We start from the raw sequence: 26,446 nt of genomic DNA, 5'->3' as shown, positions 1-26,446 counted from the left end.
TAATCTCAGCCGGCTGCTCAGTTTACTAAAATGTGCTAAATTTTAAGACAAAGTCAAGAAGTGAGACGCCACAAAGGAAGCTTTTGGGAAATATGTTTGTGTATGAGCAGCGTTTTTTGCTAGTTTAAACCTTAACAGTGTTTGGTGGCAGACTTTGCAGATGAGCAGAGGACATGTTGTCTTTCTAAGTACCTAACAGGTGTTTTGACAAAGTGTTGGCTTTTTATTCTCAAGTAAACCGACACAAAAAGCAGGAGAAGCTTGTGTTTACTATTGAGTGGTGGAGCATTTTGACCTGGAAATATCTTTATACAGAAGTGTGATTTGACTTTTGTCTCAAAGTGAATCATGTATGAAACTCTTCCTCCTCTCATTCATTTTTCTCATCCATGGCTTTAATACTCCTACTCCATACTCCTAACTTCAGACACGTTAAAAACCTGTGATATTGTGTTGTGCCTCGTAGCCTAGCATCACACATGACCTAAGTTACACAAGGTGTTCACGGTGTGTCAAGTTAAGTTTTCACTTCAGCAAAGCACTCATGGTTAGCTGTTCAGGATCGTTTTTGCTGTTATTTTGATATCGAAACGTTGCATGTTTAATTCAAATATCTCAAATGCAGCATCTGTTTATGAAACAGGAAGAATGTCTGAATGTTTACAAAGCAGGGGGAATGTGAGCATCCTCAGAGCTCCAGACAAAGCTGCAGAAACCAATAATTAACATGTTGCTGTGGAAACTTATTGACCAACATGAGACAAAACAAAATGCAAGCAAAGTCCTCAGAGTCATGGGAAGATGTGGTTAAAAAATACACATAGTGTGTGTTTTTATTTGTTTTAATTAGGTTATATAATCTGACAGTCACGTGATCTAACACAGTGTCTTGATAAAAGAAAGGTTTTTGTCTTTCACTCTGCACTGTCTTTACTCTTCCTCATGAACACACATTCAGCAGCAGACGGCTTCATCTGGTGGCAGCGAGGAACTGAAGGAACTCAAACATGATGGAGTCTGTGATCAACCTCCTGAATACATTTCACCTTAAAGCTGGTGGATTGTCAGTGACTCTCAGCCTCTTCATCATCTTCCTGGGTCTCCTCTACTGGTGGGTTTTTGTATTTTAAACTTGTTTGTTTTGTAATTTGGTGAGTGGCTGTGTGAAATGCACCAATTTAAAGATGTAGAAGACAAAATTGGTGGTTGTTGTTGCTCTAAAGAATTTGTATTGTATTGATTTGTTTTGACGTTTTAAAAAGACTTGACAAATAGAGGATCAGACTTATCACGCATCACTGCAGCTTCTTGTCCTCAAAGGTCACCGTAGCTTCACAATGTTACAATGTTACAATGTCATTTAGCAGACGCTTTTATCCAAAGCGACGTACATACGAGAACAAGAACAACACAAGCAAAGATCTAGACAAGAGGAAACAAGATCAGTAAGAGTAACAAAGTGCTTCAAGTCCATTTGGGTGCAGGTACTGCCAAGCAGTGTAAAGGCAATGCACAAAAGTAAATAAGGATTTATTTATTTATAGTAAAATAAGGAACATCTACAATGAAGCAACCAAACAATTTAGGACCTTCCATTATCATCATCAACAATTAACATCACCACAATAATGACCAAAGTACCAAGTGCTGGGTCACTCAAGAGCTGAACACAGATTCCCAGAGTAGAGCAGGACAGTGTGAGTCAACTGTAGCTGGAAGACATGATCTGCCACTGGGGACAACAGTGGAGAACAGTCTAGCTAAGTGCATAGTGCTTCCTAAAGAGCTGGGTCTTTAGCTGTCTTTTGAAAGTAGAGAGGGACTCTGCAGATCGAATGGAGTTGGCACATTCATTCCACCATTTAGGGGCAACAGAAGAGAAGAGTCCAGCTAGTGATTTTGATTTTGAGGCCTTGTGTGCTGGAAGCACTAGGCGCTTTTCAGAGGCTGAGCGTAGCGGGCAAGAAGGGCAGTAGACCTGGATGAGGGGTTCCAGGTAAACTGGAGCGGTTTTGGTGACTGCTTTGTAAGTCATGATTAGAGTTTTGTATCTGATGCGAGCTGCAACTGGAAGCCAGTGTAGCGAAATGAGCAGGGGAGTGACATGAGCTGTCTTCGTTTTGGATGGTTCACTGATGGTAGGAGTGAGCACTGGAGCGTTTCAATCTACAGTTTTCACATTAGATATCACTAAATATTCCTGTTTCTACACACTGTCCCTTTCAAAATAAAAGTCTTAAAAGAGTGCACCCCGAACCTGCCTCATCCCTGCAGGTCTTTCACACTCAGGACACAGGCAGCATTTTTCTTATCAGTGCATTGTATAATAATTAGAGGAGCAGAATAAACATTAGTCTCTTAGCCTCCTCACTAAAGCAGCATGACCTAAGCTGTAAGGTGAGTCCCAGTAACACAGAGTTCCTCTCAGGTAATCAGTGACTCCAGGGCTGCAGACAAAGAGAGGATGGCTGTTTGCAACCAATCTTCCAACATCTTTCACCAGCAGCACTAACTCCCACTGGCTGCAGCCACTTTTGAGTCCTGGGATGATTTTGGACAACTGCCAGTTGCTGTTTACTTAAATTCAATTCAAATAAATTCAATTCAAATCTTTATTTTTTCTCAAAAAGACATTGAGGTTTCCCTCATTTTCAATGTCATTGAGATCACAGGAACATTAGAAACAACGAACAAACACACAATCATTCACGAAACAATAGACTCATTAAAACAGATACAGTTTGAGACACAGTGGTCAAAGATCATAGTCTTAAACTCTGCAAAAGAGGGAATGGATATCAACTTTAAAGTCTGTTGGAGGGTATTCCATGATTTAGGGGCATCAATGGAAAATGCTATATATTTTATATAACTTTTTTACACAGACATTTCAAACTTATGGACTCTTATGTGATAGTGGAAAAAGTCCCTGTCTATGTCAAGTCATATTTGAAGTACTATTATTCTTTTCATCAAATTTGCAATTTAATTACTTTTAATAATTTTGTAATAGACTGTTACGTTCTATTTTAATATATTTTAATGAAATATTTGAATGAATTTGAAGCATTTTAACTCTGTGTTGAGGTTTAAGACTGTAGATAGATTGTCCCCCCTCAGCCTCCCTGTGTGGGGTTTCTGGGACAGGTTAAGGCTGTGCCTGACACACATGGAGCAAACTGTGATCATGAATCCTCGTGGAGGATTTCCTGGAGTGGATTGTTATACAGAATTAGTTTCCATTAAGGCAAGACCAGCAGGTGAATCTGTGTCAGGTGCATACAGTAAATTATATATGAGTAATCAGTTAATTCTAAGGTTTTTAAATACTTTGATTTCTTATTTTTGCCTCAAGTCTTATTTCTTTCCCAATCGTAGATTTAAACATATTTTATACACTTGAGGTCAAAATGATTAGCCCCCCAGGAATTCTGGAACATTTTCCTTAAATTCTGCCCAATGTTTGAATCATTGATAAAACTTGATATAAGCAAACATTCACCAGTGTTCTTTAGTAGCTTTGGTACATTTTGGAATGTGAAATACATTTTTAGGATAACTTTATATCAAATATAGTGAAAATTGGGATGGTCAGAAATATTAGCCCCCATGTGAATTTTTACTTTTAAAACACACCTGAGCAGTCAGCTTGTTTTCTAGGAACACCTGTCAGTCAATTGGCTTCCTAACAACACCTGAGCATTCAAACAGCTTTGAGATTTACTTAAGGGACTCTAAACAGGGCACTTGAACATGTTATTGAGAGAGACAACTCTTAGGGCGAAGGCTAAACTGTCATTTCCAGGCGTTTTACAGTTTCTAGAATAGCTGTATGTTGCATCATTGGAAAGTACAAGGAGACAAACTCTGTTAGAAACAAACCTAGGCATGGCAGAAAACACAAGATTTCAAGAACTTAGGAGAGGAAAGTAGTCAAAGATGTCAACAAGAAGCCCCGGACATCTGCCAAGGTGATTGTTGCTGACCTGACCTCCTCTGAAGTTGATGTTTGAAGGAGCACAGTTGTAAGGGATCTTCATCATAGTGGGCTTCAGGACCATCGTCCCAGAAGAACCCCTTTACTCAAAGAGCGGCACATCAGAGCCAGACTGAGGTTTACCCGTAAACATTAGAAAGGTAGAGATGAGTTTTGGAAGTCCATCCTTTGATCTGATGGAACTTTGGGAATATGGATGTTGTTCATGTTTGACCAAGAACATGTGTTTAGAACACGGTCCTCAGAATTAAACATGGTGGAGGGAGCATCTTACTGTGGGGCTGTTTTGCAGCCTCAGGCACAGGGAGCCTTGTTTTGGTGCATGGCATCATGAAAAAAGAAAGTTATGTTGACATTTTGAGGGATAATGTGAAGAACTCTGCTCTTAGTCTAGGCTTTGGTCGGCACTGGGTCTTCCAGCAAGACAATGATCCAAAGCTTACGTCAAAATTGGTCAAACAGTTCTTAAAGGACACCAAAACCAAGGTCCTGGAGTGGCCCGTACAGAGCCCAGATCTAAATCCTGTGAAGAATCTGTGGCGGGTGCTCAAAGTGAATGTCCATGCTCAGAAACCATGTATTTTGGACCAGCTGGAACAATTTGCATTGGAAAAATGGGACAAAATCCCCCCAGAGACATGTGCCAACCTTGTAAAGAACTACTTGAAGAGGTTGTTGTCAGGTGTGACTCAGAAAGAGTGAACTATTAACTACTTAGGGCCAGGGGGCTAATAATTTTGGACATGTCATTTTTAACTTTTCTTGTTCCAATTCATTGCATCAATAAAATATCCAAGTCAAACATAGTGAACATTTTGACTTTGTTATGTTGGAAACACATAAACTATAAACACTTGTTGTTAATGGTCATTTTCATGGAGAAATCAAGAGTTTTATCTGATTTCACAAGGGGGGCTAATAATTTTGACCTCAACTGTATATTAATGCTGTTAATGTATTCATTGTTTCTAACTCTGTAGAGCACTTTCATCCCCTCTAATTATGAGTAATGCTTCATAAATCATCATTTCCACATTTTGTATTTGCTTTTTTTTTTTTTTAATTCCTCCTTATCCAGCTCAGCTCTGCTCTCTCACTTCCAGGTATTCAGTTTACCCCTTTTCTGTACTTTCTCGATGTGGCATCAAACATCCAAAGCCCGTGCCTTTCTTTGGAAACATATTCATCTTTCGCCAGGTGAGATATCATCTATTTCCACCCCTCCTTCCTTTATGTTTTTTTGTCTTTAACCTCTGTCAACATTTTGATCAGACTATGAGGCCCCAACTTTAGAAAAGTCCAGCCTCCAAAATACTTCTTCATGTGTGCACCGACTGCACCTGAAGTAGCTTTGGATCATAACCGAACATGTGACCTGTAAAGCTTCCATTTTTGTTGCTCATTACAAACCCTGTAGAGTACGAGATGTACTTGGGTTTACAGAGTTAAAAGGTTGCACATTAAAAAAAACAAAGATGTGATTTTTGGTAACTGTTTTATTTTCAGGAAGAAAACAAGTCAACGCTTGTTTGCAAATTCAACTCCTGTATTTTTTATCATTTAAAATTTCCCCGTTTCACTCTTAGACAAATAAAAGAGTTTCCACGTTTCCTCTGATCATCGTCATGTTAGAATGTGAGCCATATCACTTTTAGACTCTGCTCATGTTGTTCTCCAACTTTCTCCACAGGGGTTTTTTGAACCTATGAATGAACTGATAAAGACACACGGGAGAGTCTGTGGGTGAGCAGAATAAATACCCTCTACATACATAACTGTTGAAATTATGGTCCAAACATTTCTTATTGTGGTTTAGGAAATACCTTTGTCAGCAGTCTTTGAGGTTTTAATTAGAGTGAGATTCCCTCTTGAATGTCTCAGGTATTATTTGGGCCGGACACCGGTGGTTGTGATCGCAGACCCGGATATGCTCAGACAGGTGATGGTCAGAGACTTCAGCAGCTTCTCCAACAGAATGGTGAGCGCTTTAACAGAAACATTCACACGAACACTCTGATTATTCTCACTTCAAACGCAAGTGCCACCGCCATCAGACTGGTAAACAGTAACGGAGGCCACAGACTGCACCATGCTGACCACTGCCCCCCCCCCCCCCCCCCCCCCCCATAATATATTGTATTATATAATTATCTTGCCATATTATTATTATATTATGTTAGATTACATTATTATTGTAACTACAACTCATGGTCATATTACATACCCATATTATTTTTGTTTATTGCTTAATTTGTCATTACCAACTATAATCACACCATGTCAACCTGTCACTACTGAATTTTTTGAATACTGCCTGTAATTACTTCTATTTAATTTAAATTTCATTTGTAACATTGTATATATCTAAATTGTATTCTAGCTTTATTTATCTATTCTTATTTTTACTTATTTAATTTAATTTAATTTAATTTTTACTTATTTTTACTTAAAGGTGACATATCATGCAAAATTGACTTTTTAATGGTTCTCTACCTGAAATATGTTTCCCTGGCATGTCTACAAACCCCCCGAGAATGAAAAAAATCCATTCTGCCCCTGTTCTGATTTCTCCACCTTTCTGTAAATGTGTGTGAAACGAGCCGTTTCAGACTTCAGTGTTTTTGTTACGTCACAACAATATCCGGTCTGTCACGGAGTCAGAGCTCAGAGCTTGTTCAGCCCATAGACTGTATAAAATAATACTGAATCCCTCCTCCGTTTTTCATTCCCTGCACAAATGTGTGCTAACAAGGAGCTTAGGAGGGAGGCATGCTAGTTGTAGGCTGTCTTAATAAACACAAAGGTCGGTTTTACTCCCCACGTCTGCAGATTTGAAGATCTAGTGGATGATTTTTATTTATCATGGATAAGTGCTAGTGCTAGTTAGCATAGCTACATAGCTACATGTCGTAGCTGTAGCTGTGTACCAAGACACACGTCTACATACTGACAAATAAAACAACAAGAAACACAGAATCTGTGACCAATCCTTCAGAAAAGGTCCCGCTGCCTTTCTGGCAGAGGTCGGTTTTACTCCCCACGTCTGCAGATTTGAAGATCTAGTGGATGATTTTTATTTGTCATGGATAAGTGCTAGCGCTAATTAGCATAGCCACATAGCTACATGTTCATAGCTGTAGCTGTAGCTGCGTACCAAGACACACGTCGACATACTGACAAATAAAACAACAAGAAACACTAAATCTGTGACCAATCATTCAGAAAGGTCCCGCTGCCTTTCTGGTAGAGGTCGGTTTTACTCCCCACGTCTGCAGATTTGAAGATCTAGTGGATGATTTTTATTTGTCATGGATAAGTGCTAGCGCTATTTAGCATAGCCACATAGCTACATGTTCGTAGCTGTGTACCAAGACACACTTCTACATACTGATAAATAAATAAAAATAAATAAACAACAAGAAAAATCTGTGACCAATCCTTCAGAAAGGTCCTGCTGCAGGCGCCTCTCCGTCAGGATCAGATTCTGGATCAGATTCAGAGGGTTGAAGTAACGTGATCTCTGAGCAGCCGTGTATATTCAGCCAACATGTAAACATTAGATCAACGTGCTGGAGAGCCGAGGCACATCCACTTCCTGAGGGGGCGTGGTCAGAGGGAAAACAGAGTGTTCTGAGGAGGACTGAAGAAGAGGGCTTTTCAGGCAGACCAAAATCTGATTTCAAAGTGTTTTTTTGAGCATAAACTTTAAAGACATGTTTTGGGGACGTCTTAGACCAATATATATTGATGAAAAAAGTGTGATATGTCACCTTTAATGAAACTTCTTTCTTGATTGTACTTATGTCTGGGTTGCTGTAACAACTGAATTTCCCCCCGGGGGGATCAATAAAGTAACATCTTATCTCATCTTATCTTAAGTTTGGACAATGTGATAATAACAGACGTCTGTGCCGGTCCTCTCCTGTCTCTCTCTGCAGGCTTTTAGCTTCGCCACCAAACCCATGGCCGACAGTCTGCTCATGTTGAGGAACGAGCGCTGGAAGACAGTGCGGAGCATCCTGACCCCGTCGTTCAGTGCTGCCAAGATGAAAGAGGTGAGATTTGAAAGAGCAAATTGATTGTGTGCCACTTAATATTTACTAGAATCATCAACAAAAAGTTCTGTCATGGAGTGAAAGCTGCAATTAAAAACAATTGAATGAGTGAATCCACTTTCTGTTACTGGTGGATGATAAGGTGTGAAGATTTCAGGACAGCCAGGTGTAACTATCTGTGCTGGAAGGTATCTTAAGCCTCAAGCAATTATGAAGCTTTGGAGCTTTATTATCTGTGCTGCTGAAAGATTCAGAGCTTTTGATCCTTGACTTCAGCAAACACAGTCACATCTGGTGGCATGTTGGACTTCCTGCACTCTTTCTAGTGACGGTTGAAGCACTGCTGAACCTGGCTCATGTTAAAAGTTCAAGTCAAACATGTGAGAAGTAAAAGTTAAGAAAGTTGTGTGTTATGAAAAAGACAGTCTGCGTACTTTTGGGGGATGGTATTTCTGTAATTTTCCAACATGAAAAGTTGACCCAGGAGACGTCATGGATATCAATCAATCAATCAATCAATCAATCAATCAATCAATCAATCAATCAATCAATCAATCAGACTTTATTTATAAAGCACTTTACATACAATGACATTGTAATACAAAGTGCTGTACATAAAAACAACTTCAAATAGAATTAAAAAATAATAATAAAAATAGAAATAAAAATAAAGAGACCCCCCATCCTAATCCCAACCCCAGCCCCGACCCCAAACCCACCTCACAATCCTAAGGTTAAGAACACAGTATATGCAACAATAGTAATGACAACAATACAAATTAAATAAATAAATAAATAAATTGAAAATAAAAAAGAAGTTGCTGAACGCACTGAGGAAACGCTCTCATGATATCTTAATGAGGAAACACTGGAGATAAAATAAGATGTTAAAACTCACCAAAATAAAAGTTATTAATAGGAGAATAAAACATTAAAATATTAAACCATTAAAAGACAATAAGATGCTGTACTTAAAAAAAAAAATAATAGAATTTTTAAAAAGTGACCAAATTTGAACTAGATAATAAATAACTAAATCAAGTAAGGTGAAATAAAACTGTTGTAAGAATAAAATATGACCTTACAGGCAGGATATTTGTTATTACTTTACTGCACAGTTAGCAGCAGTGGAGTGGTTCTCTCTCCTCTCTCACTGTTTGATGCATGCTGCCAACAGTGAGTAACTCTGGATGGTAGAACGAGCTGTCTGAAACTTCAGCTCTTCATTTAGCAGCCATACAGAAGGATTTCAAGAAAACAACTGACTTGTTTTCCCATGTAATGGAAAGAAAATAATTCTAGAAACTTAACGCAAAACTACATCCAGTAGTATACAGTGTTGTTTAAAGCTACAGTAGGCTTTATAGATAGAGCTGTGCTGAAGCTGTGCTCAAAAAGTTTAGTAGTTTGATATTGAATTGAGATAAATTAACCTCCTCTTGATGTGAACTGGTGCTCAGTGCACAAATATGGAGGATACATCCTAAGAACAAAAAAAGAGGACAAACAGAGTAAAGAAACTTGAATGATACAGAAAAGCTACAATTAAATTATTTATTACTTTAAGGGAAAATATAAAACATGCAACTCTTTTCAGATCCTGTGCTCATTAATGATCAGCCTCATATGGAACTTTATTAACCTGACAGGAAATATAACAAGTGTTTTTACTGACAGACAAACTTTACTGTCAGACTTCTCTTCATGAAGAAAACCAGAACAAACGGGAAAACTAACAGGAGGAATAACTGATCATTGATATATTTTCTATCAATGATGTTAGAATGTATTACTCTATTTCATTAGACAAAAACAATCAGATATAATATAATCCACCCTCTGTTATATTGCATTTATGATTTCACGTTTTGTATTTTGTGTTTAAAACTCACATCAAACACTTTTTAATCTCAGCTCATCATACAGACTGTTTAGAAACTGACGTATGTTTATGATCTGTTTCAGGGCACCCTCAGTGACTGTTTTAAGGTCTGTTTCAGGGCACCCTTAGTGACTGTTTTAAGGTCTGTCTCAGGGCACCCTTAGTGACTGTTTTAAGGTCTGTTTCAGGACACCCTTAGTGACTGTTTAAAGGTCTGTTTCAGGACACCCTTAGTGACTGTTTTAAGGTCTGTTTCAGGGCACCCTTAGTGACTGTTTTAAAGTCTGTCTCAGGGCACCCTTAGTGACTGTTTTAAGGTCTGTTTCAGGGCACCCTTAGTGACTGTTTTAAAGACTGTTTCAGGGCACCCGTAGTGACTGTTTTAAAGTCAGTTTCAGGGCACCCTTAGTGACTGTTTTAAAGTCTGTCTCAGGGCACCCTTAGTGACTGTTTATGATCTGTTTCAGGGACCCCTTAGTGACTGCTTTAAAGTCTGTCTCAGGGCACCCTTAGTGACTGTTTTAAGGTCTGTTTCAGGGCACCCTTAGTGACTGTTTTAAAGTCTGTTTCAGGGCACCCTTAGTGACTGTTTTAAAGTCTGTCTCAGGGCACCCTTAGTGACTGTTTTAAAGTCTGTTTCAGGGCACCCTTAGTGACTGTTTTAAAGTCTGTCTCAGGGCACCCTTAGTGACTGTTTTAAGGTCAGTTTCAGGGCACTCTTAGTGACTGTTTTAAGGTCTGTTTCAGGGCACCCTTAGTGACTGCTTTAAAGACTGTTTCAGGGCACCCTTAGTGACTGTTTTAAGGTCAGTTTCAGGGCACTCTTAGTGACTGTTTTAAAGACTGTTTCAGGGCACCCTTAGTGACTGTTTTAAGGTCTGTTTCAGGGCACTCTTAGTGACTGTTTTAAAGACTGTTTCAGGGCACCCTTAGTGACTGTTTTAAGGTCTGTTTCAGGGCACCCTTAGTGACTGTTTTAAAGTCTGTTTCAGGGCACCCTTAGTGACTGTTTTATGGTCTGTCTCAGGGCACCCTTAGTGACTGTTTTAAGGTCTGTCTCAGGGCACCCTTAGTGACTGTTTTAAGGTCTGTTTCAGGGCACCCTTAGTGACTGTTTTAAGGTCTGTTTCAGGGCACCCTTAGTGACTGTTTTAAGGTCTGTTTCAGGACACCCTTAGTGACTGTTTTAAGGTCTGTTTCAGGGCACCCTTAGTGACTGTTTTAAGGTCTGTTTCAGGGCCCCCTTAGTGACTGTTTTAAGATCTGTTTCAGGGCACCCTTAGTGACTGTTTTGAGGTCTGTTTCAGGACACCCTTAGTGACTGTTTTAAGGTCTGTTTCAGGACACCCTTAGTGACTGTTTTAAGGTCTGTCTCAGGGCACCCTTAGTGACTGTTTTAAGGTCTGTTTCAGGGCACCCTTAGTGACTGTTTTAAGGTCTGTCTCAGGGCACCCTTAGTGACTGTTTTAAAGTCTGTTTCAGGGCACCCTTAGTGACTGTTTTAAGGTCTGTTTCAGGGCACCCTTAGTGACTGTTTTAAGGTCTGTTTCATGGCACCCTTAGTGACTGTTTTAAGGTCTGTTTCAGGGCACCCTTAGTGACTGTTTTAAGGTCTGTTTCAGGGCACCCTTAGTGACTGTTTTAAGGTCTGTTTCATGGCACCCTTAGTGACTGTTTTAAGGTCTGTTTCAGGACACCCTTAGTGACTGTTTTAAGTTCTGGTTTGCTGCTGTTGATCATGTAGAAGTAGAAAGTATTAAACAGAACCTGCTTCATGTTGCGGCCTCTTCTGTTCCCCTGTAGATGGTCCCTCTGATCAACACAACCATCAACACTCTGATGAACAACCTTGACATCTACGCTGAGTCAGGAGAGGCCTTCGACATCAACAAGTAATCACACACAGAGTAAAGAGAGTGACACAGTGTGAAGGTTTGTGTTTCTGTCCTCCATCCCTCACGCTTTGTTTCTCCCTGCAGGTGTTTTGGCTGCTTCACCATGGATGTCATCGCCAGTGTGGCATTTGCGACTCAGGTGGACTCTCAAAACAACCCCGATGACCCGTTCGTCAGGCACGCACAGATGTTCTTCACCTTCTCTTTCTTCAGGCCCATCATGTTGTTTTTCCGTGAGTCCAGTCTAGTTGTATCGTTACTTTTATAAATATGGAAGTTCACCTTCTCAGACATTGAAAAGAAATGAAAGAGAATAAAATATGAATTAAGCGTCGAGTAGAGACAGGGGGGGTTTACTTTTCACTGCTACATAAAGTAGAGTGTACCATACCATGTGAATTATTCAAAGTGTTTCTGAAGTTCTTCTGGATTTATGTTACATTTGAAGAAAACGAAGTGAAGATACAGACTTGGGGTGTTAACATTTACCAAACTAGTTATGTTTTAACCCTAAATATGAGACTACATCTTAGCAGTGACCCAAGCAGACCTGAATATGAAACTCCTTTTCAGCCACTGCTCAGCAGACTCTTTGGTCACCATTTCAAGGGTTAACGATGTGTAGTTGGGGCTATGGCTTTCCTGACATGTTTAGTACAATTAAAGCTAGGGTTACTCGGGGAGTCCACAGGATGCGTGTGCGCCGCGTTACGGCTGCGACACGGCTCTGCTCCGTCCCGGGGCTTTCGCCCTGGTCCATAGGATGCGTGTTTGGAGCGGCGCGCACTCCGGAGCAGGAAACTCAAGATCCCTCGAGAACTCCAAAACGCGCGAGAACAACACAGTATAAACTTTTCCTCATCCATGGTGTCGGATATCTTTTGAGACTGACGTCTGGCCCGATGCCACAGGTTATGACGTAATGTTGAAGAAGTGGTGAAATTTACGATCTTGTGTTTGCACATGGTGTTTATTTTGAAAGTGAGCGGATGTTGCATACGATCCTCGTGCCTGACTTCCGGGATAGTTCGATCATTTCTGTGTCGATTGACGCGTGCTGGGAGCGGCGAAAATAGACTCCCCGCGTATCTCTGGCAGAGCGGCGCGGCTGAACGCTCCAGAGACGGAGCTGAGACGCGCCGCAGCGCGCCCTGTGGACTCTAGAGCATTGACTTGAATGGGAACCTATTTCTTGCGACGTGCGCGGCGCAGCCGTAACGTAACGCGACGCATCCTGTGGATCTTGGGCTTTAGTAGTCCCGGAAAACTAGCATGAGTTTGAATGTAGCATGTCTTCAGGACTCCATCTAACTACTCCCCTCCTCCCTCAGAGCTCCTCCAAAACGACGCCCCCCCGCTCACATGCACGAGCGCCGCTGATTCTCGACCATATGATGGTGACTGATTCAAAACCGATCCTCACCAAAACATTCTCATAGTGAAAGTTAAAAACTGTTGCTTGTCAGAGCCCCATGGTGAGAGCTTTTTAGACTCTGATCCGGACTACAGTCCTGAGCAAAGCACCTCATCAGGTCAGAGGGGACAGGCCTGAGGACGAGCGAGAGGGGCAGTCAGTAGAGTCAGGGGAAGCAGAGGCAGTGGACGGGGACTCAGAGTACAGGGGAAATGTACGTGCAGGAGGCGGGCAGAACGGCAGGACAGGATTTGATTGGTTTAAAATTTTGGGACCCAAACACAGTAATTGGTTGGTGTTTTCCCAGGTTTACTCCGGCTGTAGATAGCAGCTTTCTTTCACTTTTTTTTAAGAACACTTTATGTATTGATTACCATCAGGACATAAAGATCATTTTAACCAGTATAACAAAAAGTGTATCTAAATCTGACTACCAACCCCAGCTTTAACATTTACCAAACTAATTATGTTTTAACCCTAAATATGGGACTACATCTTAGCAGTGACCCAAGCAGACCTGAATATGAAACTCCTTTTCAGCCACTCCTCAGCAGAGTCTTTGGTCACCATTTCAAGGGTTAACGATATGTAGTTAGGGCTATGGCTTTCCTGATAGTACAATTAAGCCAAGTTGCAAGACACCGAGCAGACAGCATTTCCCTGAGTCGGTCCCAGAAATGTTTATCACATTAAGAAAGAACTGAAGCACGGACTGCATGCAGAGCAAGTGCCAATAACAGAAGATGTATGAACTTTAAATTGTTTATTGTAGCAGCAAATACATATTCATGTTTGGCGCCCAGGCTCCGGCCTCATCACTCCCTGCAGATAAGTTTACATGCAGACATTGAGGAGTGATGAGCAAAACATATTTAACACCCCGGAGCCTGCAGGTGGATGCTGGGGAGGCGGCGGGGAAGAAGAACATTTCAGCAATAGGCATGCAGCAGCAGAGGCGTTGACAGGCAGAGGAAGAGATGGGAGATTTTCCCAGTTTAAATAGACCGCCAATTTGAGAGGCAGAGGGCAGGATTGGATGATGGTTATGAGAGTGGGACATGTGACGTGTATGGCATTGCAGCTCAAGTTTTCTGCCTGAACTAGCTCGCAGGCGTCGCTGCATTCATGACCATCACAGCGAAATTATGAAAGAAGGAAAAATGTGGTTTCATTCTTTCGGTTTCATCGTTATTATTTTATCACAACAGTAAGCTCATCACTCTTCTCTAAAAGCACAGAACACACAAAACCCCTCTTTTGGTGTGAGGTGCTCTTTGATTGGGGTTCCAACCCACAAACACTCTCTTTTCAACAATTACACTGCCCAATGCTCTCATTTCATGGTCACAAAGAGGTAGATCAAGTTTGGGGACCAGTGGTTTTATTTTGTGCAGACATGTGTGAGTGTAGAAGTTAGCGTGTGGAGCAAAGCCTGCAAGTAAGCTTAGACCAGGGGTGTCAAACATACGGCCCGTGGGCCAAAACCGGCCCTCCAGAGGTTCCAGTCCGGCCCCTGGGATGTCTTTGCAAAGTGACATTTTTTCATTTTCTCAATAAGAGTAACTGCTATTTCAGATTTGTCCTCTGGGGGTCGTATACCATCATAGATGGAGCTCACCTGAACAGCGCTCTTGGACTTTTTTCTCTCAAAGTGAGGAAAAAGAATAGTTTGCAGTTTGCATAATCCGGTGGAAATTCATAGACTTTTCAGAGCACTTCATAATCCAATTTTTCATGAATCCATTTTTTGCACTAAAACAAAGTTATTATGATTTTACTGGTCCGGCCCACTTGAGATCAACTCCAGCTGTATGTGGCCCCTGAACTGAAATGAGCTTGACACCCCTGGCTTAGACGTACAACTAAAGCTGTCCCACCGCCTCCCAGCTTCCACCTGCAGGGTCCAACAAAGGGATTGAAGATGTTCTCAAATATGTGCATGAAAAATCAATCTGTGGGATGAGGTCGTGGACACAAACAATGATCTGCTGCTACGATAAACGTTTCAAATTTGTCTGATTGAACTCTTGTTTTTGCATCCAGTTGCCTTCCCGTTCATCGCCGCTCCTCTGGCAGCACTCATCCCAATCAAACGACGAGACAAGATGAACAAGTTCTTCATCAACTGCATTCAGAAGATCATCAAGCAGAGAGACGAGCAGCCTCATGAACAGGTGAATTTCCCAACATTAAAAATCAGCTCCTCTTATATTTCAGACGAACTGTGTTATGATCAATTGATTTATTTCTTTGCATGTAGAGGCGTCGAGACTTCCTCCAGCTGATGTTGGATGCACGAACCGACAGGGAGAGAGTGTCTCTGGACCAGTTTGACTCAGCGACTCATGCCGAGGCGCTCGATAACAGGAACCAGCGGACACAAGCCTCCGACCAGGACGAGCAAGCCAGCACTCACGAGTCCCCCGGCAGGCATCAGCAGAGAAAGATGATGACGGTTGACGAGATCGTCGGTCAGGCTTTCGTCTTTTTTCTGGCAGGGTATGAATCCAGCAGCAACACGCTGGGTTTCACCTGCTACCTGCTGGCTCTCCACCCTGAATGTCAGAGCCGGGTTCAGAAGGAGGTGGATGATTTGTTCACCAGACATGTGAGTGTGTTGATGCTCACAGGATCTGAAGAGAGTTACGTGAATGTCTTGTAGAAGTCAGTTTCCATCAGCGAATAAAGAATGATCTGTGATAGGAAAAAGTCCCAAACTGAAGTATAAATTATGATGGATGGATAGATAGATAGATAGATAGATAGATAGATAGATAGATAGATAGATAGATAGATAGATAGATAGATAGATAGATAGATAGATAGATAGATAGATAGATAGATAGATAGATAGACAGACTTTATTTCAGACTCATAGGTCAATAACAGCACAAGAGTAATATAACAGACTAAAAATAAGTAAAATACATGAGATTAAGGGTTGAAGAAAATTATGACTTCCTCTTTTAATTTTGAAAATTAAAATTATGATATCAACTTTAAACTTTAATAAGGTAAAAAGATTAAAGGTCAAAATAAGGACATTATTTTCAAATTGAATCTTTTTATTCTGAATTTTTATCTGTTTTTTTTACTATTTATCTCATCATTTGGACATTATATCCATCATTCAGAATTTAATATTCTTTTTTTGGCTTTTTATTCCTTGTTTTGATCTGAAATTATGACTTTTTTATTCTTCTAACTTTTTATAACACAGTTTTGACTTTTTGTTAATAGAGTTATGACTTTTGTGTTTTGAGTTTTTCTCTAAGAATGATAACTTTTTTATTCGTATAACTTTTTATCTCATAATTTTGACCATTAACATCTTTTTTTGGACAATACAATATTTAATATAATATAGAATAATAATGTATAAATAATTTGATTATTGAAAAATAATTTTTGGCTCAGAATTATAAATTTTATCTCTTTACTGCTTTTTATCACTTAATATTGACCTGTCATCTCATAGTTTTGTCTTTTTTCTATAATGTGCTTATTGTCTCTTGTTTTGAATTTTTACATGATAATTTTGAAAAATCTACTATATTAGTAAGTTTAGAGTTTTATTTATTGTTTAACTTTTTTTTTATTTCATAATTTTAAATGTTTTATTTTACAACTATGACTTTTATATGATTATTATGATTGTTTTTCACATAACTATGACTTTTTATATATAGTTATGACTCAATATTAGAATTGATTTTTATTAAGGCTCCTTTGTACTTTTTTTTTAAGGCTCCATAAATGTGAGTTGTGGATATATGTATCATACAAACAAACACATTTGTGCACAGAAACCTTTGCTGTCATCGACTACACATGTTTGATGTTTTACTGTAGTATTCTGAATGTTTGTTTTGTTCTTTGCTGTTGCAGGACTCACCAGATTACAATAATGTCCAGGAGCTGAAGTATTTAGATATGGTCATAAGTGAAGCGTTGCGTCTCTACCCTCCTGGGTTCAGGTGAATATGGCACATTAAATGAAGGTCACGTGTGCTTGTTCTAGACTAAGGGCCCGATCTACCAAAGGTTTGCGTGTATAAAAACACGTGCAAACTTGATAGCGTGCGCAAAGCACCGAGGATTACATCTTTCAAATGAGCAAAATAGCACTCGCTATCCATTTAGCGTGTTTGCCTTCATGAATATGCAGAATACATGTAGATCATCAGAACGCGCAAAATACTGGGAGGAGGAGATGCAAATGTAATCAATTAGCACACGCAATGTGATTTATCAAACCTGAAGCAGATAGCGGGCGCTGTTTTTGCGTCTATATTTAGCACGTTTGAAAGGCAGGTGCAAACTGGTACAGCTTTACGCACAAATGGCTGTCACAAAAAGGAGACATGCCATATCTCCTATGGAGAAACCCCTCCAACACTGCATTTTCTTGTAATGAAAAAATAATAAAACAACACAAATTCAAAGCAGTTCAGCACCACGGATAGCGACCGCATCATTCTGACACCCACTTTAACTTTTTTAACTAATGAGAGCACAGTAAGCTACTGTATCAACAGATATAATGTTTAGTAAAATTGGCACTGCAGCCCACATCTTCACATACAAACAAAAAATCAATATACTCGGCACACTCACCACTATTTGAAGAAGCCTTAAGCTCCGCGGACTTGCCCACGATGCACTGTATGTCCATTTTCTTTGATCTGTCATTCTCAATAGATAACATGACATGTCCACTCAGTCTCTCCTGTCCCACCGTGCTCATCAAGGGGTTTTTAGTTCATTATAACTTGGAGAATGAGCGCTCAGAAGGTGCAACAGGGACAGGCCTCATCAAATTGCTCTTTAAACTCCATCAAAACGCTGATTGCGGTTTTTTTTTGTTTGTTTTTTTCCCTGTCTGCATATATGTTTCTGGTTTGTGTCATGTTTGTCACAAACTGTCAAATATTAATGCAATTTATTCTTGCAGCAAAAGAAAAGAAAGAAAACCTTTTTCTTCTGTGCTTGTGACTGTGTGCATGCAACCATCACCATCCCTCTTAGTACTGTGGCCTATCTTTTATTGACAGCTAATATGTTCTGTAAAAGAGGGCGTGCACATCTAGGTGGGCCAAATAAATAAATAAATAAATAAATAAAAGAAAGTAAAAGAAAGATTACATAAGGATATACAAAGGGACAGGGAAAGAGAAGGAGAGAGAGACCTAAGACACTGAGATGGAGAGGGACCATCTCACCATGACGCCAAAAACACCATGCGGTGATACTAATGATTAAGCAACCCTTAGTGTCCACAATCATTACTGAAGCTTGGGTCGCAGAGGGTTGCCGCCGTGCTGTGTTCTATTTGTGTAACAAGACCACCACTGGTGCAGATGATACCACTTGGGTCAGATCAGCCGAGCAGTTCAGCCCAGCACCCGGGCCGCGAGAGCAGTCAGGCCGAAGGACCCAACGCGTTGCGGGAGACCCAGGCCAGGGGACAAGCCAAGGACCCAGACTGGAAGCAAACAGGTACCGCCGGGGCACCCAGGGTGACCCCCAGGTCACCCAGCAGGAGGAAAGGGGGGCTGATTGCGTTTTGGAGTTGATGCATTTATTTCATCGGCAGATCTTCTGTTTTTTCTCACAGCATTCACCTTTGCTGGAGTTCACCGATGTGTTTATTTCCCTCCTCCACAGAGACCTTCAACTCCATGACTTCAGACTTCATTTATCGCTTAAGACCACTCTACTCTCTCAAACTCTCCATGGTGACAGCCGATAGCACACGCAAAATACTCATTAAAGGGCGGTCCGCATCCCTTTTGCACTTGTTATCATTTGCGCACGCAGTCTTAGTAGATCACCCGCAACACGCCCAGAAATAACATGTGCAAAATTATTATTTGCACACGCAAATTAGCGCTCGTTATGTGGAATCTTAGTAGATCAGGCCCTTAGTGCTTTAATAAGGTTACATTTTTCTAATCACTTGATCAAAGTATTACAGTTATCAGATGGAGGGAAGGATGACAGACGTTGAAAGAAGATTTCTGTTCCCTCACAGGTTTGCGAGAGAGATCGACCACGACTGTGTGGTGAACGGCCAGTTCCTCCCCAAAGAAGCAACAATAGAGATCCCAGCTGGCTTCCTTCACTACGACCCCGAGCACTGGTCGGAGCCAGAGAAGTTCATCCCTGAGAGGTAGGAGAAAGCTCTTACAGCTCAGCTGTAGTGTCTGCATCAGATTCACCTGAATGTAATACATGGCTGAACTGTCACTGTCAAATACTGCTCGGCTCTCATCGTCTCTTATAACTTCCAGCTGCATGGAACTTTAACAGCTCCCAAGTCAAAACACTGTCATTGCACCTCTCTGATAAACAAAAACAAGGGCACCTGCAAAGTCAAGCATTGCTCAGTGCAAACATCATTGCTATTTTCCAATTTATACAGATAGATAGATAGATCTTTATTTGTCCTTAATAAGGAGATTGGTTGCCACTGTCTGTACAGGAATACATGTATGAACACAATAAACAATAAACATCCACCCAGCCTCAAACAATGGTGCACCTTATCCCACAAATAAACACACTGGACACATATGAACACACTGAACACATATAAAACACACCGAACACATATGAACACAGAGGACACATATATGCACACCGGACACATATAAACACACAGGACACATTACAATGGCATTCTATTTAGCAGTGCAATGGCCGATGGGACGAAGCTTCTGCCAAACCGGGCTCGCCTACAGTATGGGGATCTGTATCTGCGACCGGAGGGGAGTAGTGTGAAGACTGAGTAGAGGGGGTGTTGGGGGTCCAGTGTTATAGTGCGTCTGTGTATGATGGCTCTGTTGTTGAGGTCAGACAGGTTGGGTGTGGGGAGGCGGATGATTTTGGTGGCAGTGTTTGTGGTGCGTATGAGTTTGTTTTTGTTGGAGACAGTTAGCATGTTGTAGTAGCAGGGGGAACAGTAGAGGAGAATGGGTTGGATGATGCTTTGGTACAGTAACAGTAGAAGGTGGGGAGCGACAGAAAGTGCTTTGAGTTTGCGGATGGCAGAGAGTCATACAGCTCATGATTCCACAGCCAGCACCCAAGATGTTTGAGTACATTAGTTGCTGTGCACCCCATGCTCATGTGTCCTAAAATGAAGTGTGGTGGTGCAGCATTGCTGTCTTGAGATCGCAGAAAGCTCCACAGCAGCGTTCTTACACCTCGGTTAAATGTACTTAATTTTCTGATGAACATTTAAATTGATCTGTTGGTGGTAGACAGGACTGGGAGACAGATACTTTTATCTCACTCGTCTACTAACTGCTGTTCTATAGGAGAAAAAAAGCTCACTGCACTGCTTTCCACACTGTGAGGCTGTTCTGGAGCAGATGATGTCACACCCCCACCTCCCCCCTCAAATGCTGGATCTCTAATGGACCAAAACACCGTGGACACCAAGCTGCCACTGCAGCACTCTGCTGCACCTTTTTAAAAAAAAAACACAAAGCAGCACCAGACTCGTATGAACACAAAGCACTAAGTTGTGCAGGCATCATCTGCCTGGAAAATAACTACCAATGACTCTGCATAAAAATGGGTAACACTTTACAATAAGGGTCCCTTAATTAGCGTTAGTTAATGCATTATTAAGCATTAATTAACAGTTTAATAATAGTTTAATAATCGTTATAATGTATTACCTAACATTAACTAACACATTAGCTAATGCTTTAATAAGCAGTTCATTAATGTCCACTGCTCAGAGTTAATTAATACATTATAAAGCATTAATAAAAGTTACAAAACTTAATTATTTAACCATTAGTGAATGCTTTCTGGACCCTTATTGTAAAGTGTAACACATGCATCACTTAAGTATCACATTATAAATGCTAAACTGCCTCATAAGCATTACTTAACCATAATTAAGCATTAGTGAATGCTTTTTGGACCCTTATTGTGAAGTGTAACACATGTATCCCTTAGGTAACAAATACGCTGAAGCAAAATGAGTTGAAATGTAGTTGAAGCAACACATATAAAGAATTCAACACATTTTATTTAGAATAAAACAGATAATCACAGATAACATCTCAACTGGCACAGAGAAGTACGGTGGCCCTGAGAGCTCACAGCACTGCAACTTAAGAAAACACATGCAAAAAGACAAAACACAAGCAAATTAAGAAAACATCTTCATCAATTTGATAACACATGCGCAGCATTTAGAAAACGCGATGCAAAGACAACAGCACTACACATTAAAAAAAGCGCTGCAAATAGACAGCAACACAACAGAAGTGTTTCCAGAGGACACTTAAAAGTGATGCACACGCTTATGCTTATGCTTATGAGGCAGTTTAGCATTTATAATGTGTTACCTAAGTGATGCATGTGTTACACTTTACAATAAGGGTCCAGAAAGCATTCACTAATGGTTAACTAATTAAGTTTTGTAACTTTTATTAATGCTTAATAATGTATTAATTAACTCTGAGCAGTGGACATTAATTAACTGCTTATTAATGCATTAACTAATGTGTTAGTAAATGTTAGGTAATACATTATAACGGTTATTAAACTATTATTAAACTGTTAATTAATGCTTAATAATGCATTTACTAACGCTAATTAAGGGACCCTTATTGTAAAGTGTTACCTAAAAAGGTACACAAATCTTAACACTGTCTTTCCTGAATCCATTACCAATGCAACAGAGAGTTATGACATGTCAGAAACAGCAACATAGATAGATTCAAGGCCAACCTTTCATTGATGATGAATGTTTGATAACTGATCGTTGCAGATCTTATTGTCCTTTCTGGATATTTAAATAATCAAATAAGAGATGCTGCTGTGGCTCTTTTGTCAACAAGCTGGAGTCTGTCTTCATGTAAAGACACATCACCGCAGCAGTTGAAGCGTCAGTCTCTTAAATCTTTACAATATCTCCCACTGTATCCCGTGTGTGTTCTGCATGTTCATGGGAACATGATGGACAGAAGTCAAATAAACTCAAGTCTGAGAGAAGAACCTTCTCCCTATAAACGACCCTGAGACCTTTCTTCCCTTTATTTCCCTGAAGCTAAATTAAATATTGTGTTACTTAAGATTCCTGTTGCTGCTGCTTTTAATTTTTCAACATTAAAACCTGTTTTATCTCCAGGTTCACTCCAGAGGCCAAGGCCAGCCGACATCCATTCGTCTACCTCCCGTTTGGGGCCGGTCCTCGTAACTGTGTTGCGATGAGGATGGCTCAGCTGGAGATCAAAATGGCTCTGGTGCGTCTGTTCCACAGGTTCAACATCGTGGCCTGCTCAGAGACCAAGGTGGGTTTGAAAACCAACGACACTGAAGACAACAACCAGTAAAAACTACTGCTGTCTGCTGCTGTGCACACACTAGAGGGCACTGTTGTTGTCAAAGGGTTGGATCTGATTTTTGTGTTTAGACATCATCGGTGTATTTTCATGGGTTGTTGTGGTTTAATGCAGAGGATGCACAGTTCCTCTGTCTCTCTATTAGATGGATATTATCTTGATATGTCAATCATAAGGCTTGCACTTTAAAGGTGACATATCATGCAAAATTGACTTTTTAATGGTTCTCTACCTGAAATATGTGTCCCTGGCATGTCTACAAACCCCCCGAGAATGAAAAGAATCCATTCTGCCCCTGTTCTGATTTCTCCACCTTTCTGTAAATGTGTGTGAAACGAGCCGTTTCAGACTTCAGTGTTTTTGTTACGTAACAACAATATCCGGTCTGTCACGGAGTCAGAGCTCGGAGCTTGTTCAGCCCATAGACTGTATAAAATAATACTGAATCCCCCCTCCGTTTTTCATTACCTGCACAAATGTGTGCTAACAAGGAGCTTAGGAGGGAGGCATGCTAGTTGTAGGCTGTCTTAATAAACACAAAGGTCAGTTTTACTCCCCACGTCTGCAGATTTGAAGATCTAGTGGACGATTTTTATTTACCATGGATAAGTGCTAGCGCTAGTTAGCATAGCTACATAGCTACATGTCGTAGCTGTAGCTGTAGCTGTGTACCAAGACACACGTCTACATACTGACAAATAAAACAACAAGAAACACAGAATCTGTGACCAATCCTTCAGAAAGGTCCTGCTGCCTTTCTGGCAGAGGTCGGTTTTACTCCCCACGTCTGCAGATTTGAAGATCTAGTGGATGATTTTTATTTGTCATGGATAAGTGCTAGCGCTAGTTAGCATAGCCACATAGCTACATGTTCGTAGCTGTGTACCAAGACACACGTCTACATACTGATAAATAAAACAACAAGAAACACTAAATCTGTGACCAATCCTTCAGAAAGGTCCTGCTACAGGCGCCTCTCCATCAGGATCAGATTCTGGATCAGATTCAGAGGGTTGAAGTAACGTGATCTGTGAGCAGCCGTGTATATTCAGCCAACATGTAAACATTAGATCAACGTGCTGGACAGCCGAGGCACATCCACTTCCTGAGGGGGCGTGGTCAGAGAGAAAACAGAGTGTTCTGAGGAGGACTGAAGAAGAGGGTTTTTCAGGCAGACCAAAATCTGATTTCAAAGTGTTTTTTTGAGCATAAACTTTTTAAAGACATGTTTTGGGGACCTCTTAGACCAATATATATTGATGAAAAAAGCGTGATATGTCACCTTTAAATCACAGCAACCATATTGAAATAATAAGTATCCTTTGAGATACTGTGCTTCAGCAAAATGACACCTGAAAAGTGTCTGGACATCTGGCTGCATGGGGGTTTTACTAGGGAGCGCTGTTGCCTGACTTCCAACAACTTCCTTTAGCACATTATTCCACAAGTTTGCCACAATTAGCAAGTTTTGAAAGATTTTCCTGTATTATTTCTTATAATCTGGTGATACATAGAACCTCACAAACACAGAAATGTGTAATAATGCCAGCCGAGGTTCTCCTCAGACAACTTCTCCAGCTGCAAGACTGTCGGAGTGAATCCTCCTGCGGGACATCTTGAGCTTTGTGTGGTTGGGATCATATTTGTTTAACCATTCTTTTTTAAGTCGTGTTTTGGGATGTTTTTGCCTTTGTTGATAGGAAAACTGAGAAGAGACAGGAACTGTTGGGAGTAGAGATAGGAGGGAGGAAATGTAGCAAAGGGTCATGGCAAGGAGTCAAACTGCTAGGTCAGCCTGCGCACCAAAGTTTCACACATTTTTAATGAATACTTTTATGCACATATGGATCATTTTCTTCACCTCATTGAAAACTCTCAATTTCATTCAGTAGTGTCTTTTTCACCATAGTGCAGCAGTTGTTTGCAGTGAAGTCCCCAGTCCTCTTTATCCTCTCAATAAAGCTCAGATTAAAATGTTAAAAACTAAAGACAGACTTTTGAAATGAGCTGAAAATGTTTTGTTTAAATGGTTTTCTCTCCTCTCTGCAGGTTCCTCTGGAGCTGAAGTCTTCCAACAATCTCGGACCAAAGAATGGCATTTTTGTGAAACTTCAAAGAAGAGACCAAGTGAATCCTGCATCAGAAAATTAAGAATGAAATACGGTGGAGGAATGTTCTTGACCTTCTTAATCCCTGCATATGGTTTCTTCAGCGGGGCTGGAAACAAAGGGAGAATGACTTGCTCTACTTTAGAGAGCAGCTATCAGCCTCTAACTGCACCATAAAGCAATAATGAGTTTTTTTGCTGTGATTTTAAAGATAAGATAAGATAGTCAGACACTGGAGTCTGTTGTAAAGGGTATCTGGAAAACAAGGCTTCAGTCTATTCTCTTAGAGTTATTTTTTTCTTTAACTGAGCATATAATATTTTATCTTTTCTAATGATCTTTGTTTTTAATCCAATGAACACAGATTGAAACTTGTGCAGCTGAACCAATACGTTTGCACATTCCTTCCCCTGTATGAGTAGCTGCTGTTTGTTGCATTCATTTTAATATTCCCTCTATGACTGATGGTTAATAAACTGATTATGAATCATACAGTCACAGATATTGACAGCAGAGGCTGACATCAGCTCATGTTATTAGAGGACGGACCTCTGTCACCTGTGTTACAATGTGTTGCTGATTTAATTCAAATTTACTGAAAACGTTTTGCACTCACCTGAAAGCTGCTATGTTAGAGGTTTGTGGAAAGGACAGGAAATCCACTTTGTAATTTTAATCCAGATTACTTGAATCTGTTGATCAAATGTGTCAGAATAATGAATAAAGTGAAAGCTTCTTATCACTTTTCTTTTGATGATGTGATTTATAAGTTTGAAGTTGAACATGTATTTGATCCTGTGTGTGGGAGTTGCAGAGGACTGATTGTATCTGTTGGACGTTCAGAACTGGTTGTTTTGTGGTGAATTAAAAAAAACATACCTTGAGCCTGTGATTATTAGAATATTATTAAACTGTTAATTAATGCTTCATAATGCATTAACTAAGGTTAATTAAGGGACCCTTACTGTAAAGGTTAACCCTGAAATTCAGTACGTCTTACTGACAAAGTGAGGTTAAACTAGAAAAGAAGTATTAACAGAAAAGGATGTTAAACATTTGTGTTTGGTTCAAGGGACTTCATGTTCTCTAAAGTGATACAGTAAGGGAACTTTGAGGATGTAACAGTTGTTTGGTTTTCAGCTTTTCACAAACTAAACAGTCCCAGTGAAAATACTTTGACATGAACACTGGTCTTTACTGCCCTCTAGTGGATTTAGTCAGTAGAACATTGTGAACACTGAAAGATCAAACCAAAGAAAAAGTTTTCAGTTATAAAAAAGTATTTCAAAATGTGATTCAATAACTTGCCTATGACAGAACCCTTGATTGACATACAGTACTGTGAAAAAGTATTTGCCCCCTTCCTGATTTATCATATTTTTGCACATTTTTCTCACTTAAATGTTTCAGATCATCAAAAGAAATTTAATATTAGACAAGGATAACCAGAGTAAACATTCAATGCAGTTTTGAAATGAGGACTTTATTTATTAAGGGAAAAGTAAGTGTGTGAAATAGTATTTGCCCCCCTTGTTAAATCACAAATTAATTGTGATAAACCAGATTTTTTGGAAATCTGAGCTCAATTTCACTAGCCACACCCAGGCCTGATTACTGCCAGACCTGTTGAATCAAGAAATCACTTAAATAGAACCTCTCTGACAAAGTGAAGTGCAAAAAGCAACACATAATGCCAGGATCCAAATAAATTCCAGAACAGATGAGAA

The 26,446-nt window shown here is 40.2% G+C and overlaps 1 protein-coding gene across 2 annotated transcripts; it reads left to right on the top strand.

The window, feature by feature from the left end:
- Window positions 1-439: 439 nt before the first annotated feature.
- Window positions 440-25,603, top strand: LOC117805114 (thromboxane-A synthase-like). 2 transcript variants are annotated; one of them, XR_004629349.1, is made up of 14 exons: window positions 440-1,111; window positions 5,101-5,194; window positions 5,688-5,740; window positions 5,879-5,975; window positions 7,936-8,052; window positions 11,738-11,826; window positions 11,914-12,062; window positions 15,287-15,417; window positions 15,504-15,851; window positions 17,132-17,220; window positions 19,278-19,415; window positions 22,398-22,560; window positions 24,661-24,817; window positions 25,130-25,603. XR_004629349.1 is itself a non-coding variant. In XM_034673721.1 (14 exons), the coding sequence occupies exons 2-14, from the start codon at window positions 1,008-1,010 to the stop codon at window positions 24,760-24,762; spliced, it is 1,674 nt and encodes a 557-aa protein (XP_034529612.1). In that variant the 5' UTR covers window positions 448-507; window positions 965-1,007; the 3' UTR covers window positions 24,763-25,603. The 2 variants fall into 2 exon arrangements, 1 of the variants encoding a protein (XP_034529612.1); XM_034673721.1 differs by having other exon boundaries at window positions 448-507; window positions 965-1,111; window positions 24,661-25,603.
- Window positions 25,604-26,446: the final 843 nt, after the last annotated feature.

Source organism: Notolabrus celidotus, chromosome 21, assembly GCF_009762535.1.
Source record: "Notolabrus celidotus isolate fNotCel1 chromosome 21, fNotCel1.pri, whole genome shotgun sequence".
NCBI lineage: Eukaryota > Metazoa > Chordata > Actinopteri > Labriformes > Labridae > Notolabrus > Notolabrus celidotus.
Note: the sequence above shows the minus strand (reverse complement) of the source record. Positions and strands in the feature narration are given on the sequence as shown.

Coding starts and splice junctions, on each gene's coding strand:
- LOC117805114 (XM_034673721.1), top strand. CDS start 1,008: ATGATGGAGTCTGTGATCAACCTCCTGAATACATTTCACCTTAAAGCT. Junction 11,827..11,913: donor GAGGCCTTCGACATCAACAA/GTAATCACACAC, acceptor TTCTCCCTGCAG/GTGTTTTGGCTGCTTCACCA. Junction 17,221..19,277: donor CTCTACCCTCCTGGGTTCAG/GTGAATATGGCA, acceptor GTTCCCTCACAG/GTTTGCGAGAGAGATCGACC.